General features: G+C 60.0%; 1 protein-coding gene across 1 annotated transcript; it reads right to left on the bottom strand.

Moving 5' to 3' along the window:
• Window positions 1-2815: 2815 nt before the first annotated feature.
• Window positions 2816-14974, bottom strand: AURKA (aurora kinase A). Its single transcript, XM_056107455.1, has 8 exons — window positions 14933-14974; window positions 12049-12334; window positions 10270-10324; window positions 9424-9615; window positions 7238-7376; window positions 4990-5138; window positions 3150-3324; window positions 2816-3055 (listed from the first exon to the last, which is right to left on the bottom strand). Exons 1-8 carry the CDS (start codon window positions 14972-14974, stop codon window positions 2870-2872), a joined length of 1224 nt encoding a protein of 407 aa, XP_055963430.1. The 3' UTR covers window positions 2816-2869.
• Between the last annotated feature and the right edge of the window lie 3153 nt (window positions 14975-18127).

Genomic DNA, 18127 nt, shown 5'->3' with positions numbered 1-18127 from the left:
GCCGTTATCATAGATCCCCAAACCCCTTCAGAGAAGACAGGCTGGCGTCTGCACCCCAGCTGGTGCTCCTCCAACTTCCGTGGACGTAGAGCTGGATGGCGGGTGCCCCTTGGGTAGCACCCAGACCTTTGCCCCGCAGTCATCACGTCGCTCGGGTCCTGGTGTCACGGCATCTGTGGCTGCTTCTCGTGTGGGCAGGGAGGATGACCCTTGCTCTACTGACCCCCTTTTCTCAAACTTCCAACATTCCCAGAAGACTGTGAAGTGTTTACATTTGCTCTTGGCGTTGAGTTCTGTTACGCTTCAGGAACAGATGCTGTAACAGAAAGGAGTGTCAGGGGCTGGGGCGACAGCACAGCGGGGAGGGCGTTGGCCTTGCACGCGGCCGACCCGGGTTCGATCCCCAGCATCCCATAGGGTCCCCCGAGCACCGCCAGGAGTAACTTCCTGAGTGTGGAGCCAGGAGTTCTCCTGAGCATCGCCGGGTGTCCCAGAAAAGAAAAAAAAAAGGGAGTGTCAGTAGCACTTAATGTAAATGGAACGTTACTCCGAAATGACAGGTGACAGGGGGCAGGTGTGGGGGATGGGCATGGGACCTGTGACCTTCTCACCGTTAGGGACAGAAGGAGAAGTCCCAGGTCAGGCCTGAGGCTCGGCGGCAAAGCACAAGCCTCGCCTGTGCTCCATCCTCAGCACCCAAAAAACTTAAAAAAAAAAAAAATTTTTTTTTCTTTTTTAAATTTCAGGAGCCAGGGATCTGGCTGTGACTGAACAGACAAGGCTGAGTTTGTCCCCCACCGCTGCAAAAAAAAAAATTAATAACAATTAAGCACACAGACCAAAGTCTGTACTTTGTCCTTGAAATGCGAGCTAGAGCTAGGCAGGGCGTTTCTCCGCTTGGCGTGGAGCTCTGGGAAGCGGCCGGCCTGCCTCAGTTTCTCTTTCCGGCAGGGTTATTTTTCCCCCCCTTTCACCACATCTCGGACAATCAAAGCTGCCGTCCGTGACTTGCCCCCGCCGCGGTCCCTGGGGGCTGACCACAGACCGTACACGGCCATTCTCTCCGTTAGCTTAGTGAGCGTCTTGGTGGGGGCAGGAGAGAAGACGTAGGCTCCAGCTCCAGTGCTCTCCGCCCCATGCAGTGACCCCCACGCATAGCTGGGAAGAGCCAGACACACACTAGAGGGCATCGGGTGGGATCCTTGCTCGGGTGTGCGAGGGATCTTCTCAGTGAAGCAGGGCAGCTTCCCTCAGCCGGCCCGCCACAAACATCTTGAAGGCTTGCTCACTGCTGACAGCGTAGCCCCGGCCAGTGCTCAGAGATCCCTGTGCGGCCCCGCCCAGCACGGGCACCTGTGTCCGAAGGGCCTTCTCAGACCTACCCGACCCTTCTGATCCCTAGAAACTCCTATGCAAAAACAAAAACAGCGATTCCTGCAGGTTCAAGGGCTTCGCTCGACGTTTCATCCCGTGCGGGAGAAACGGGAGTGGGACGGCAGGACAAGCAATAAAACGAGCCCTGGACAGCCATAGCGGCTCCCGAGCTCCCGGCCCCACTGCAGGCAGAGGAACTGCAGAAGTTGGGCAGCGGATCAGGGAACTGAATTTTTATGTGAACTCACCAGCAAGGTGTACAAATCGTTTGTATTCGCGCTGTTTGTATTGGCTTAGGGGAATAGAACTGATTGTCTATTTTCGAAAGATGAGCCAAGGGTCTCCGGATTTTTCTACCTTACGGAACGAGCCGCTTGAGTTAAATAAACATCTTTATACGATCTCCGAACAGCTTGTCGTTCTTCTGGGAAGCCGGGGTGGTTGGGAAACGGGCTGTTCCCCGCGAGCGGCTCCCGGGCTGAGGGAGTGAGTCAGTGATGGGGCCCTGGGAAACCCGGCCGCGCCACGGAAACTGGCGCCTCCGTGAAGCTGTGTGGGGCGGCTCAGGTCTGGAGAGCCAGAACAACCTCAGGGGCAGCTGCCCGGCCCTCCTCAGTCCCTCCTCGCCTCAGTTTCCTCAGTCTCACACTTATTGACGCTAGGCCGAAGAGAACATGGGTTAAGGCACAGGCCTTGTAGGCAGCTAACCCCAGCACTCACGGTCCCCGAGAATCGCCCGCTGCAGCCCAGGGGACCCTCCCCTGAGCACTGTTAGGTGTGGCCTGGGAGCCCCAGAGGACCCTCCCCGAGCACTATCGGGTGAGATCTGGGGGCCCCTGTGGACCCTCCCTGAGCACTGTCAGGCAAGGCAAGGCATTAACTACAGGCCCAGCTGTTCCCCTGGGCCCCCGAGCACTGCTCAGGAACCCCCCAAGCCCTAAGCAGATGCCGCCCCGACAGCAGCCTCGCTTCCTGCAGAGGCACAAGCAACCCTGGCCGGGGGAACAGGCCTTAACCCTCAGGAAGCGGCCCGAGTCCAGGTGAGAAGTCTCGGCACGGAGGGAGGGAGAGAGCAGACAATCCGGTTTAACGGGCTGCCCCGGAATGAGAAATAGGTCTATACAAAACTCTTTATTTAACACTTAAAAGGGAGAATCACGGAGTCACTCGACAGTTGACCAGGCTTGGCAGCCAATAAGTTACACTCGTACGAGGGACCATGGGAGTTATTGCACAGCTCTCGGACCGGGGGGAACAGGGCAGGGCGGGGCGGGGCGGCCACTGCCCCCACCGCCGGACGCCAGGGTCCCGCCAGGCGGCCACACCCGGCCTCGCCCCGCCGTAGGAACGTAGTGACGCCCAGCGACTCGCGGCTCCTTCCACTTCAGAGTGTCGCCGGCTGCAGGACTCGGCCTAGCCGCAGAGAGCACTGCCCGGGGAGCACTGTGGGCTGGGCGGTCGCGGGCCGGCCCGGGCGAGCGTCTCCCTGCCAGTCTCAAGATTCTTTGCTAGCTGGTTCTTTGCTCTTTTGGCTACTGGGTGTCTTTGTCGAGTTTGCCGTGATCCAGGGGTGCTCGAGAACCTCCCTGAGCGTGGGCCGCTGGCTGGGAGCGTGCTTCAGCAGCCGGGAAATGAGGTCCCGCGCTCCATCGGTGACAAAGTCGGGGAAGGTGATTTCGACCTGGAATACAGCAGGTGACGGGTCACTGCGGGGGACTGAGAACGCCGGGAAGACGCAGGCATGGCCCCCGGCGAGGGCCGCTCTGGGGCCTTACCCGGGATATTCTCCTGTACGTCTCCTGGTACGTGGTGGCCTCAAAGGGCGGCTTCCCAACGAGAAACTCGTAGCACAGGACGCCGAGGCTCCAGAGATCCACTTTCTCATCGTGCATCCGGCCCTCGATCATCTCGGGGGGCAAGTAGTCCAGGGTGCCGCACAGGGTGGTTCTCCTGGGAGGAGGGAGACGCGGGTGGGTGCTGCGGGCTCGTCACCAAGTGCCTGCCCACCCGCCCACTCGCCGACGCCCTGCCGTCGGCGTTTCCTGGATCCTGCCCCGGGCAGTGGGATCCGCTGTGAACTGCCAGGCCTGGGCGGGGAAAAGGCACCAGCAAGCCCGTCACCCGCCCGCCTGTCGCCTCCACGACCTTCCCGAGGGATCGGGAAGAAGGACTGTGGGGCCGGAGCGACAGTACAGCAGGGAGGGCTTTTGGTACAAGGCTAACCCGGGTTCAATCCCCAGCACCCCAGAGAACCCCCAAGCCCCGCCAAGAAGGACCCCTGGGCACAGAGGCAGGGGTAATCACTGAGCACAGCCGGGTGTGGCCCAAGTCAAGTGCAAGTTTGAGGGCTTCAGCCCTGCAGCAGCTGCACGTTCCCCACAGAGGGTCTGAGGCACGGCGACAGAGATCTGCGTCCCCTCCAAGCCACACCACGCCAGAGACATCCCTGTACGGGGCAGCGTGGGCGTGACGCAGGACCAGCTCTGGCCAAATACATTCCTCAGGCCCAGGGACCTCATCTCCAGGGTCCAGCAAACAAAGGGACAAAGAATCAAAAAGTCAGAGTCGAATTACTAGAGGGGGGTTGGGCGGAGGGCTGGCCCAAACGGAGACGAGCCTGGTCTGGCGCTGCAAAATCTCGTCGACTTTACTGGGGAGCTTTTATAATCCCCGATTATAAAGGACCAGGGCCCCGTTTGTGGAGACTCAAGTGGGCAAGGACCGAACATCCTCATCTCTGAGATTCTTCCCGGAGTCTCCCCCCAAATGCAGGCACAGGCAAGAGGGCAAGACCGCTCTCGTGAGTGCGGGCCGGGCGGACGGTGGACGGCTGACCACTGACCCCGCGTCCCTGGGCACTTGGGCTGCTGGCCAGGCTGTCTGCTTTCTCTGCTCACCCTCGGCAGTGGGCTCAGCGCCACTCCCCTGACCTCTCACCCCGCACCGCACAGGGCTCAGGAGTTGGGGGCCTGCCACCCGAACGGTGTCTATACACCATCCTTCCCTGCACTGTCGCCGTCCCAAGGATGCCAGCCGCCGGCCCTGCCGACGCCTAAACTCTGTCCACCTTGGCGAACAGCTCCGCCTTGACAGCTGGCACGGAGGTGGTCGTGGGCACCTCCCCACCCGCCGCTCTTCTCGGACCCCACAGACACTCAGGTTTAGGGGAGCAAGGACACCTGCAGAATTCACTTCACGGCGACGTTTATTTTCTGCTCATGTCTGCTGACGAGCACTGAACATAATCGAGCCACAGTCCAGAGAGTTCCTGCCCTGGGAATGCAGCACCCGGGGGTACCTGCGGCCCTCTGACACCGGGGTCCCGCTCAGGAACCCCCGCCCTCCACACAGCCCCCCACCACAGCCGCCTCACCACAGTCCCCTCACACAGTCCGACATCACCTGTCACACTAGTCTCTGCTCATCTGTCCCCTTCTCTGGCCTCTAAGGACATCGAGCATTTAACCACAGCTGGGCAGAATAAATCTCACGTGGCCACAGAATCGAGGTTCTTTAAGCTGAGACACCCCCTGCCCCCACCCCACACACCTGAAGTCACATGTGCTCGGGGACTGTACCCCAAGGCCCCCACCAGCCCCCAGCCCGAGGTCGTACCTGGAGGACGGGGCGTGCACGGACCAGCCGAAATCCGCGATCTTGAGCTCCCCGGCCGAGCCCAGGAGCAGGTTCTCAGGCTTGATGTCCCGGTGGATGACTCTCTTCGAGTGGCAATAAGACAGGGCGTCGGCCAGCTCTGTGATGTACTGCGGGGACAAGACTCGGATGTTCTATAGCCCAATTTTATTTATTTTTTGTTTGTTTTTGCTTTTTGGGTCACGCCCAGTGATGCACAGGGGTTACCCCTGGCTCATGCCCTCAGGAATCACTCCTGGCAGTGACCCTATGGGATGCCGGGAATCAAATCCGGGTTGGCCACGTGCATGCAGGGCAAACGCCCTACCCGCTCTGCTATCGCTCCAGCCCAATTTTAGACTGAGCTGTCGTCTTCTCTCCAAGGACGGCCAACATCGAATTTAACGTGTTTATAAGTCTTCAGGCCGTAAGTGACTTTTTCAGTGCCAGGTTACATATTTGCGAATGCAGCAGATTAACCCTGAGAGGGAAGGACACTGGCCAACTAGAAGTCAAGGCCATGAGGCGATGCCAGGGCGGGGCTTCAGGACAGCACAATTCATGTGCAGGGGGCCCTGGGTTCGATCCCCGGCACCACAAAAAGAAAACTGGGAAAACTGGTCTAAATTAGAGAGCTAGCTAGACAAGTAAACTTTTTGAAAAATTTTTTGTCTTTAGTACTGCATAGTCAATTCCCATTTTTAAAACTAAGAGAAACCTCCAGCAAAAGGACTTGATACTAAAAGTTTCCCTCAGACTATCAGGAGAAAATAAACACTAGAAGGGAAAAAAAATTATCCCTATATTATCTCCACAAATAATCCCTAAGTCTAAAATTACTTTTTTAATTTTTATTTTTCTTTTGGGGTCACATCCAGCGATGGCTCAGGGGTTACTCCTGGCTCTGCACTCAGGAATTGATCCTGGTGATGCTCGGGGACCCTATGGGATGCTGGGAATTGAATTCGGATCAGCTGCAATGCAAGGCAAATGCCCTACCCGCTGTACTAACATTCCAGCCCCTAAAATTATTTGAAAATAAATTGTTAATCTTCATAAAACACGGATCCATGCATCACTGTTCACAATAGTCAAAAATCTGGGAGGAACCCAAGAGTCCAAGAGCAGCAGACTGGCTAAAGGAACGATGGCGCAGATACACAGGAGCGCGTCGCTCGGCGGCTGGCTGCTGTGGTGGACGCGCAGAGCTCCCTGCCCAGACGTCAGAGGGAGAGAGACGGGCGGGACGGGCCCTCTCGCTTGCAGGGTAGAAAACCACATGGCGGAACGATGAATGCCCAAAGCGACGGGAACAGAGACCCTGAGGACTGGTCTTCAGTGGGAAGATGATGCCACTTGGGGGCCTGGGGGGGGAATGACATCTGTGGGGGAGGAAGCACCAACCTGAGGAGGGAGGGGGGTGCCGAAAGGGGCCAGTGCCCGTGTGGAGCCCTCTCGGCAACAGCACTGTGAAGCCCAGCACAGGACCCGGTGCTGAGAGCACCGCCCACAGGGGCCAACGGGCGCCCAGGGCGGAAGCGGGGGCAGGGGGATGGGCAGACGGAAGTGGACCCTGGCAGAGCTGGGGGCCGAAACAACGGATGCCTGAAAACTCAACCACGAATGCCTCTGGACTGTCAGGGCGATGAGTGAAATGTTGAATGAAATGAAATGAACAATAAGTTCAGAAAGGAGCTGGGGGATGGGGGGTGCCTGGAGCGATAGCACAGCGGGAAGGGCATTGGCCTTGCACGCGGCTGACCGGGGTTCGATTCCCAGCATCCCATAGGGTCCCCTCAGCACTGCCAAGACTGATTCCTGAGTGCAAAACCAGGAGGGACCCCTCCCCCCCAAAAAAAAGCAAATACAAAGAAAGGAGCTGGGGGCACAGCTCCAAGGGTGGACCCCAACCTTCACCCCCAGCAATACAGAGCCCCGACTGGGCACCCACGGGGAGTCACCCGCACACACATCCAGAAAAGCACAGGAAGGCCATCCTGCAGATCAGCTGTGCTGCAATACTTGATCCGTAAGTTAGGGGTGGAGCTGGGGATTGGGACCACCCCCAGCGGCGCTTGGGGCTTACTCCTGGCCCTGTGCTCGGGGGTGACGCCTGGCAGCCTCGGGGACCCAGACAGGATGCCGGGGATCACAAGAGGCGCTAAGATGAAAGGAAGCCTCCCCGCAAGGCAGAGCAGGGCCGGAGTCCGTCGAAACAGAAGGCACTTACGGTCGCTGTCCTCTGCTCATCAAACTTCGACAGTTTCTGAAGCTCTCGATAGACGGCTCCGAGAGGTGCGTATTCTAGAATCAGGTAGACGCGGGTGGCGTCGTGGAAGTAACCATACATCCTGAGAATATTCGGGTGCCTGCAGCAGGGATGGACACGAGCGTCAGCGGGGGGCTGGCAGGGAACAGATGCTAAGGGTCGACCGAGCCCCTCGTGTGAATCCAGGGTAGAAGCTGGTTCTGGTCAGGGTCCCTCTTCCCCCCCACTTGCGAATATGAAACTGGAGGGACTGGAGAGAGGCAGCAGGTGAGACTGGCCTGGCACAGCCAACCCGGGTTCGACCCCCGGCACGCCATGTGCTCCCCAGAGCCCCACCAGGACCAATCCCTGAGGGCAGAGCCAGGAGGAAGCCCCGCGCATGCCAGGTGTGGTTCAAAAAGAAAAACAGGGGCTGGAGCGATAGCACAGCAGGTAGGGTGTTTGCCTTGCATGCTGTCGACCTGGGTTCGATTCCCAGCATCCCCTAGGGTCCCCCAAGCACCGACAGGAATAATTCCTGAGTGCATGAGCCAGGAGTAACCCCTGAGTATCGCCGGGTGTGACCCAAAAAGCCAAAAAAAAAAAAAAACAATTTTTTTTCTTTAAAAAAAAATCTTTTTTCTAGAGGCTGGAGAGATGTACAGAGATCCCTTGCACACAACCAACCTGGGTTAGATTCTTGGCACCCTACAGGGTCCCCCAAGTACCACCAAGAGTAATTCCTGAGTGCAGAGCCAGGAGTAAGTCCTGAGCATTGCCGGGTGTGGCCAAAAACAATTTTTTTTTTTTTTACTTTTTGGGTCACAGCTAGAGATGCCAGGGGTTACTCCTGGCTCTGCACTCAGGAATTACTTCTGGAGGTGCTCGGGGGACCATACGGGATGCCGGGGATCGAACCTGGGACGGCCACATGCAAGGCAAATACCCTACCCGCTGTGCTATGGCTCCAGCCCCCAAAACCAAATTTCTTTTTTTTTTGCTTTTTGGGGTCACACTCGGTGATGCACAGGGGTCACTCCTGGCTCTGCACTCAGGAGTTACTCCTGGCGGTGCTCAAGGGACCCTATGGGATGCTGGTCCGGGTCAGCCGCGTGCGAGTCAAATGCCCTACCCGCTGTGCTATCGCTCCAGCCCCCAAAAACAAAATTTTTAAGAATTTTTCTGACCCAAACAACAATGAGATACTTTGCACAGGGAAGACGATAAACATTGAAAGCCCGGGAACAACCGGTGCTGAGGGGAGGTGGGGATGGGTGCCGTCTGGCCGGGCTCTGGGAAGCGGAGCGGAGACTTCTCGAGGAAGCACAGAGCTTCCGGAGGGACCCAGCGAGCTGACTCCTTGGCACCTATGCCCCAAGCACCAAGGCATTAGCTCAAGGATAAAGGTGCGCTCCGAGCACCAAGCACCGCGTGTCACGGGCAGAGGCGTCCGCGCTAGGTGCAGCGCAGCAGGGAGCAAACCAGAAACCCCACGGTGCATCCTGGTCGGGAGTGGAAGGAGGATGGTAAGCGAAACAGTCGGAGAAGGACAGAGAACCCCACTGCCTGTGACAGACAGAGACACAAACTAGGCAATGGACAAGGACAAACAAGCCCTTGGCTTGGGAGCACAGAACAGAAACAACCAAACTGGGGCTTGGGGACTACAAGCGACTTAAGGACAGTGGCGGGGGGCAGGGGGGTCACAGACACTTGGCCACGGTGAAGGTGCAGCGGTCAAACCCCATCACCTGAAAGCCAACAGAGAGGGACAGACGTTGCAGCGTGATAACACAGCCGGGAAGTGAGGGCTGGGGCCGTGGGGGATGAGGCAGAGTCTTGACAATGGTGGGACGGGCGGTCCCTCAGCGTCACACGGGGACGTCAGCTACAGAGCTCCAGAGAACCAGGGGCCACACAGGCTGCGGGCACTGGCCCCGCACACGGCCAAGCGTGCACATGCACGGATCCACGGGGCGCCCCGAGCACAGACCCAGGAGCCCCTGCACGCCACGGGGTGTGACCTGACAACCCGAGTCAAGAGTCGATTTTCTGGGGCCAGGAGGGCACGCGCAGAGGACGTCCGGGGAGGAGTCCAGGGTCCCCCGCACCAGGGCCCCAGCTCACGGGGCCTGGGCTTCCCACTTCCTGGGCTCGCGGGCACGCACCTGAGGTGGGACTGGATCTCCACCTCCCTGCGCAGCTGGTGCTCCACGCCCGCCTTCTCCAGCTGCGCCTTGAACAGCACCTTCAGGGCCAGGATGAACTTGCTCTGCTTCTCCCTGGCCAGGTAGACGTTCCCGAACTTCCCCTTGCCCAGCGGGCGGCCGATCTCGAAATCATCCAGAGTCCACTGCCTCCTGCAAGGGATGGTGGTGACCGTTGGCGAGTGGGGAGGAAAGGGGTCCCAGAGACGCGGCTCGGCGCCCGGGCACTTGCCCTCAGCTCTGAGGCCCGGGGTTCGATTCCCGGCTCCTCCTCAAAAACGACTGAAAAATCTACAACGTGGAGAAAACAGATCTTTCCAGAAACAGATTCAGTAAACAGAGCATTGAAGTCCAGAGAGCAGTCACTTAGTGCCTCGAATTCACAGTCTATAGTTTATCATCAGCCTAGAAATGCTATGCGCAGCATGTCCGCCCACAAGCACCAAGCCAGCGACCACAGCGAGTCTGCATAACCGCTCGCGCCCATCCCCCGCCCCCCGCGGGGCCAGCGGCTGTGCCAGGCAGTGCCGACTGGCCCCCGAAAGTCCATTCTTTGTTCAGGTCAGGATGGGGACCATATAAGGTGCCGGGGATCAAGCCCGGGTAGGCTGTGTGCAAGGCGAACGCCCTGCTCACTGTGCACGCTCTCTCTGCACGACCCACGCCCCCCACCCCCCACCACGAGCAGCAGAAAATCCCTACGTGGCAACCTAAAAGCCTATTTTAGAAGTTCATAACTAAATGGGTGATTAAACGGTGTATTCTTAGACTGACCGTACAGAACTTCGCAAACAAGAGGAAGCTTACTTTTTTGAGTCTTCATTTTTCTGTTTTGATGGCAGTTCCTTCTCAGGATTATTTCCTGTTAAGAATAAACACCCGTGGGGCTGGGGAGATAGCACAGCGGGGAGGGCGTTTGCCTTGCACGCGGCCGACCCGGGTTCAGTTCCCAGCATCCCACAGGGTCCCCTGAGCACCGCCAGGGGTAATTCCTGAGCGCAGAGCCAGGAGTGACCCCTGTGCATTGCCGGGTGTGACCCAAAAAGCGAAAAGAAAAAAAAAAAAGAATAAATACTTGTGACTAGGATGAATCAGAGAATGACCACCACAACACTAAGGGGTTTCCTTCTGGTTCCAAGGCTGGAACAAAACTCCAGCCACCCCCACTGGATGCTGAGGGAGGCGGCCGCTGCCCAGGGCCCTGAATGGGCACATGGCCAGCCCTGGCCCCAGCTCCTCAGGTGGGCTCCGCCGACTCTGCTGGGCCCCTGCCGCTCCCAGGTGAAGCCCATCAAGGCGGACCCGCCCCCTCCCGTCCATGAGCACCCCCCCCACATGCCACCATGACGCCCCCAAGGAGGGCCGGCAGCGTCACTGTCATGGGGAAGGAAGCAGAGGCAGAAGGTCGGCCCCGACCACAGGAAAGCGCATGGAGCACTCGCCCAGACGTAGACTCGCAGCACCGTGCTCCACTTGGGCCTGAGTCCAGGCCCTCCCCCAGCTCGAGTCTGCTGTCCTGACCGCGAGGTCTGAGCCGCGAGCTTGGCAGGAACAAACAAGTGCGTCTGAGTCCACACGGTGTGGACATCAGCGGGCTGGGAGCTGTGAAGAGGGAAGTGAACGCTTGGGGAGGGCGTCGGAGCCCCGTATGCGTGAGATGCTCATGGTGACAGTGCTCGCAGCACACAACAGGGCTCTGACAGTCCCATCACCGCCAGCCCTGACCAACCACACTGGGCGCCCCTGAGCCGAGGCTCTTCCCACGCGCCTGGAATAAACTCGGAAGGCACGGGAGGCCCTCTGCCCGGCCCCCACACCCCTGCCCAGCCGCCTCCCGGCTGCACCTCCCCGAACCTTCAGCCCTGAGGCTCCCCTCACAGTGCTCCAGGCACGAGCGTGGTCAGCGGCATCTCCCCCGCCCCCTCACTCCCCACCACAGTCCAGAGCCTTCAACTGTGATTCTCAGGCAGGGGCTGGCCCACACAACCCTCCTCCCCCACTCCCCCAATGAGCAACCGCGTGGTGCTATGGCCACCCTGGGCCTGGCTCACCCCGGGGAGCAGCCCCAGCATGGCCCAGACACAAGACACGCCTTGGTCCCCAAAAGAGCGTGAAGCGCCAACTCTGCGCCCTCCCTGCAAGCTCACGTGACCACCTTTCCTTAATCATTCTGTGAACTAAAGAGGCACAAAAATATTCATGGGGGCTGAAGCAATAGCACAGCAGGGAGGGCACTGGCCTTGCACGCAGCCAACCCAGGTTCGATTCCCAGCATCCCATAGGGTCCCCCGAGCACTGCCAGGAGTAATTCCTGAGTACAGAGTCAGGAGTAACCCCTGAGCATCACCGGGTGAAAGAGAAAAAAAAAAATTATGACTGAGTTTCAGGCGGCCCATGTCTCAACACTAAGCCCATGACCAGTGAGCGGCCACTCCCCTCCCCCAATGTCCCCGGGGTCCCTCGCGGCCCCCAGCAGTCGTTTTCTCAGCAGCCACAGAGGACAGCGCGCAGGCAGGAGCGGGGCCCAGCAGCGAGGCCCACGTGTCCATCAGACGCAGATGAGCCACTGGACACGGCGCTGCTTACCGGGGGCTGGCGGCGCGGCCTGCTCGCTCTTGGGGGCGCTCTTGGGGGCGCTGCCCGGCAGGCGGGAGGCAGGATGAGGTGCACCGGTCGCCTGCAACTGCTTCTGCTTCAGATTCTGAAGCGGTTTGTGGCTGGGGACGCCCTTCTGCGGGGGCGCGGGCGCACGCTGGGCGGCGTTGGAAGGACACAGCACGCGCTGGGCCTGGCCGCTGCCGGCACACAGCGGGTTCTGAGGCTGCGGGGTCACCAGGACACGCTTTGCACCGTCACCAACGGGAGCCGTCATCTGCAGGGAGGAAGAAGGAAGGTCACCACGACGTCCACGCAGGGGGCAGCGCCACGGCTGACCCTGCCCTTCCCGAACCTCCCGCTGAGAGGACCCCGCCCCCCCACGGCACCCGGCTCTGGAAGCCCACAACAGGGGTCTCAAACCCCCACCGGGGGGAGCCCCAGCGACGGGCCCAGCGCCAGGCTCAGGCCCTCGGCAGACCGGCAGACCAGGCCGAACGCAGCAGAAACTTTATTTGAGGAGAGGGAGGGAGGGGAAGACTGGGGTGCACAGTTCCCTTTGGTGGGAAAGGGGGAGCCCTCGTCTGTCTCCATAGCTCGGGGTGGATGAGCACTGGCCTGGGTGCAGGAGGGGGAGACGGAGGGGCGGGGGACGAGGACGGGCTGCGTGTCCTGTCGGGTCCTGCCCGTTCTCCGGCGGCCCAGACAAGGACTGCCCATCCTCCTGCCGGGCCACCGGGGATGCTCCGGCCACTCTGACCCACACATTCCCCTCCTGTCCCTACATCTCTATCGGTTTGGGAATAAAGCTATGAATACAGAAACTTCCTATCCAAATCCCAAAGTAATGCTATTGCTCTGGCAATAGAAACATCTAGAAAGAGACAGGAGTGGGGCTGGTGCAGAGAAACCAGGGTGGGGAGGTATCTGCCTGACACGCAGCCGATCTGCTTCGGCTCTCGCACCCCACGTGACCCTCAAAGCACCACCAGGGGTAGTTCCTGGATGCCTGAGCATCACCGCACGTGGCCCCAACACCCCTTTCCCGCCCAAAACTGAGGATGGGGGCCAGAGAGGGCGCTTGCCTTGCAAACAGCCGCTCAAGTGGGATCCCAGGCACTCCGTGTAGGTCCCGGGGCCCACCAGGTGTGACCCCTGAGCACAGAGCCCGGAGTAAGCCCCGAGCACAGCCAGCTGTGGCCAATAACAAAAGAAATGGGGAAAAAAATTATCTACATAATTCAACAGTAGTTATCTCCAAGTAACGTCATCTTGGAGGACAGTCTGAATTTCTCTCTTTACCAGAATTTGCACAAAAAGCTCATATTAACGATTTTTTTTCCTACTTACAAAATAGACCTACTAAATCAAAATAAAGAATCTGGGGCTGGAGTGATAGTCTAGCGGGTCGGGCCCTGGCCCTGTATGCAGCTGACTGGGGTCTGGTCCCTGGCATCCCCGAGGGCTGCCAGAAGTGATCCCCCAAGCACAAAGCCAGAAGAAAGCCCTGAGCACCACCAGGAGCTAAAACCCTGACCCTGGGTTTGCTGAAACCAAACCAAAAAGAGAACACAGAAAAGGACTAAAGTATCTCCTGACACACTAAAGCAGCTCTGTAAACAGAGGCCGCACGGCCATGGTTCCCTGAGTTCCTTGGGGCAAACGGAGGCCCGGGGCCGACTTCAGGAGGGAACAGGACGCAATGCTAGAAAGGAACTTTCCACTTCCAAGGAAAAAGCCCACTGACTGGCTGAAGCCGGGAGACGGTCCCGAGGGCTGGCGCGCGGGCCTGCAGACAGGAGGTCCCAAACCGCCCAAATGACCCTGAACTGGGGAGCCCAGCTGGCCGGGTCCCCGCCCCCCGGCACTGCATTTGGGGAAGTCCCCAAATAAAAAAAGAAACAGGGGTGGGAATACCCACGTGGGTGGGTGCACAACCTTGCAGGTGGCCAGCCCCTGTTCTACTCCCCGCAGGACACGGTCTCCAAGTGGCTGGGGCCACCCCAGCATCGCTGGACCTGGCAAAGCATCGCAGCCTCCCGTCCAGGGGCCAAGAATCCCAGGAGGACCCCCACCACGCCCCCTCCTGTCCAAAATAATGTCACTTATGAGATTAGGAGCGTCTACAACACAGCGGACACTCGGGAAGTTCCTATTAAACGACCTTTCTCATAGTCACCGAAAAGCAAACACAGCAACTGGAGTCAGCCCTTTTCTAAACCCAAACACCCACTCATCAGTTACATTCGAGGTGTAGGAGGCCCAACCGCGCCCCCACCCCACACCCCGGCGGCCCCCACACTGCGGGATTCTTCAGGGACAGTCCCCCAACTGCATCTCATAGGCACCTGTCCAGGTGGGGACCTGCAGCCACCCAGAACACGTGGTCCTGCCCACACAGAGCCACGAAGTGTTCCCAGATCGCCAAGAGTCGAGCCTTTGGGCTCTGCATCACTGTAAGACTGCGTCTGACATAGAAGCGGCCTCCGAGCAGCTTCCGGGAAAGTCACGAACAAGGAGCCGGGCGTCTCTCTAGGCTCACGGCTCCCTGCACACAACCAGGAGAGCAGAGCCCGGCGAGCGAACGCAGGTGCGAGTCCCAGTGAGGACAAGGGCACCCGGGGCACACATGCACAGAAACAGCTCGGTCGAAGGCAGGGAAACAGGGTAACAGGGCGGGGGTCCACCAGGATGGGGGGGATCCATACAGATCAGAGATACCAGGAAGGGGGGACCCACGCAGCACCACTGAACACTGATGAGAGACTGACAGCACAGGAAAGGGGAAAGGGACACAGTCTCCATCCGATGCTGGGGCAAAGGTCGTCAGGGCAAAGGTTGCTGGCACAATGCTTCTCCGTACTATTCCACGCACCTTCCCGGGTCCTGAGATGTAGTTTTCTTTAGCTCGGTCCATGATGCCTGGAAAGAAAGAGTCTCTGGTTTACACCAACTCCGCCACCCCACCCCCAGTGTCTTGACGCTCAGTCAGGTTCCAGCTCCGGGTGCCAAAGCCCCAAGCACGGACTGTGCACATCGCCTGGGTCCTGCTGACGCCACCGCGGGTCCCTGTGACTCGATGCTCGGCTCGCCTCTCCCGACCAGCTCCCACGCTCTCTGCACCCCTGAAACAACCCCTCACCCCAGCCAGCTGCCTTCCCTAAAGGGCCCCGTGACCCCAGGACTCACCTCTCGTCCCTCTCCCAAGCCGCTTGGGCCCCTGACTGACACCCCCCCTCCCCCCCGGCCCAAGCCTGTCAAGTCTCCTGAGAGCTCCCGCGGGGGTCTTTCCAGTCTCAGTCTGACAGTCTGCAGCCCAGAGCACTCGTCTACACCCTCCCAGGGGCCTGGCAGCCAGGGCTCACGGCAGCTTGTGTGACACCTCCCTCCTGCCGTCACCGGCCCAGCAGGCCTTCTGCCTTCCGCCTGGTGCCGGGGTCAGGACCCGCCTCTCTGGTCTTGTTCACCCCTCGCCGCCCCTCTGCTCAGGGCACCCGAGAACCCTTCCGGGGGGGGGGAGGGGATGCTGGAGGACTCTGCAGGGACCCCTTCCAGCACTTGTCTGAGCAGTGCTCGGGCTGCCCCCAGCCTGGTCCGACTCTCTGGCCTGCGCCCAACCCGTCTGCTGCGTTCCTCCAGCCGCCGCACCTCAGCCGACTCAGGTCAGCCACGCATCTGCGAGCTCTAGGAGGCCAAACTTCTCACTTTTAGTTCCACTAAAAGTGCCCGGCGGCTTCCCCGAATCGTGCCGAGAGCGTAGTAGACATGCCAACGCTTGTTCAATAAATGAGTCCATCTGACGATGCAAGTTACGAATAAAAATTATTTCTAAGCTCTAAGGATGCATCAGGAACAAGGTGCTAAGAAGAAACCCCGAACCCCTTACGCCGACACGCTCTGCTTCTGAACTCCGGTCAGAAACCCTCTCCAGACAAGCGACTTCGCCTTAAAGACCCACCACGGCCAAGGAGCTTGGGGTGCTGAAGCCACCAACAGTCCGGTAGACCAGACAGAAGAGAAAACAGGGGCTGGAGTGATAGTACAGAGAATACGGTACCAGCCTTGCAGGCAGCCGACCTGGCCCCATCTCCGGCACCCCATATGGTCTACCAAATCCCAGTAGGAGTGACCTCTGAGCACAGAGCCAGGAGTGAGCCCTGAGCGCCACCGAGTGTGCCCTCTCTTCCCCCAAAAGGAAGAGAACGTAGATACTGTGTTACGCAAAATTCATTTGCACACACCTAAACCTTCCTCACTTTCCCTGACAATTACAGGGCTGGGGGCGGGTAGTTGGTGCTCTGGGATGGCGCTGGGCTTGCACAAAGCCATCGGGGTTCCATTTGTTCCATTTCCAGGCCCCCATATGGTCCCCTGAGCCACACCAGGAACGATCCCTGAGCACCAGCAGGTGTGGTCCCAAAACAATCACAAGCAGACTCAGGAGATCCCTCCCAGAGGCCTGAAGACCCTTTTTTTTCTGGTTGGCAACAGACACAACCTATTTGCCTCTCCCTGGCCTGAGACCATGAAAAGAGTTGAAAAGAATTAAAACTCTTGAGAGATGCTGCACAGAGGCCAGGAGAAGACCGTCCTCCTGGCCACTCTGCTGGGCCGCTGGCCGCCGGATTCGGAAGTCACCTGACCGGAGAAGTGCACCGAGGCCAGACAGTTCCAGCCGGGAATGGCTAACCAGCCGGAACTGGAACCTGGGTTCGTAGGCACTGAAGCAGACAACGAGGCAGGTGCTAGAGAAAGTTGATTCCAGGGCCAGGCAAGCAGTCAAGGTCGGGGACCCCAAGTTTCCTCTGCATGAGAAGTCTGATGGTCAAGTGGGGCTGCTGCGGCCACACTGTGCGCCTCAAACTTAATGGGAATACCTCCGCCAATCAGTGCAGAATCAGAAACGCCATCCCAGGCCCAACCTGTTAGCTTCTGCACTGTGGATTCCTCCGGGTGACACAGGGGAGCTACCTGCGGGGTGCATCTGCCTACAAACACCCGGCGGGGCCCAAGCACCCCAGCACCCCACCCCCTCCTTTCTGCAGAGTCTCAGGCCCAGGAAGTGGCTCCCGGGGTGCAGCCCTTGGGGGGGGGGGGAGGCGGTCAGCACAGGGGCTCTGCATGCCGGGCTACCCTGGGCTTTCATCACAAGAGCCCCATGGTAGGCCACGGTGGTTTTCCCGGTCGGTTGGGGGGTTTTTTGTTTGTTTTTGTTTTTTGCTTGCTTTTTGGGTCACACCCAGCGATGCACAGGGGTTAAGTCCTGGCTCATGCACTCAGGAATCACTCCTGGCGGTGCTCGGGGGGACCCTCGGGGATGCTGGGAATCGAACCCGGGCCAGCCTGGTGCATCGCTGTGCTATCGCTCCAGCCCCCCAAGGTTCGGTTGGGTTTAGTCGGGACACGGTTCGGGGCTTTCTCCCGCCGGTCCCCCCGCGGGACGCCGATTCCCAGGGCGCAGAGCCCAGACCGGTGCAGATCCTTCGGCCCAGGTGCGCCCAGGAACGCGAGCGCTCCCCGTGGCCCCGACCCACGCCCGCGGGTCCAGGAGCAACGTGGGGGGGGGGGGGGACCCTCCGGGGCGCCCCGAACCCCGGGCGGGGGCGGGCAGGGGCAAGGGGCAAGGGGCCGAGGTGGGGGCCGGTCAGCGGGCCCAGGACGCGCCGCCTCGGGGCAGCGAGGGGGGGCCCCGGGCTGGCCCGACCCCGGCCCCCAGCCCCGCCGGCCGCGTCCCTGCAGCCCGGAGACCACCCCGGCCGCGCCCCCCTCGCCCCGCGGGGTCCACCCACCTGCCGGCCGCCCCGCCGCCGACCGCGGGCCGCCGCGTCCTCCCGTGCGCTCAGCCGTTAGGATTCAAAGAGTTTTCATTTTAAACCGGGGCTCAGCCCTCGGCCCCGCGCGCTGATTGGCCGGGGCCCGAGCGGCGCGCGCGGCCGATTGGCCGGGCCGCGCACGTGACGGCGCGCAGGCGCACTGGCGCGCGGGGCCGGAAGCGGCGGTGCCCAGGACCCCCCCACCCCCACCCCGGAGCCGCCGGCCCGCCCCGCGCCCAGCTCGGAGCTGCCCCGCG

Source organism: Sorex fumeus, unplaced genomic scaffold (assembly GCF_029834395.1).
Source record: "Sorex fumeus unplaced genomic scaffold, SorFum_2.1 ptg000166l, whole genome shotgun sequence".
Taxonomy (NCBI): Eukaryota; Metazoa; Chordata; class Mammalia; order Eulipotyphla; family Soricidae; genus Sorex; species Sorex fumeus.
This window is presented reverse-complemented; position numbering and strand designations above follow the sequence as displayed.

What these genes read in the sequence shown, in the direction of transcription:
- AURKA (XM_056107455.1), bottom strand. Translation starts at nt 14,974, where the DNA reads ATGGACCGAGCTAAAGAAAACTACATCTCAGGACCCGGGAAG. An exon ending in GGCCGCGCCGCCAGCCCCCG is followed by an intron (nt 10,325 to 12,048) that starts GTAAGCAGCGCC and finishes TATTCTTAACAG; the next exon opens with GAAATAATCCTGAGAAGGAA. An exon ending in ATGAGCAGAGGACAGCGACC is followed by an intron (nt 5,139 to 7,237) that starts GTAAGTGCCTTC and finishes TTGTCCCCGCAG; the next exon opens with TACATCACAGAGCTGGCCGA.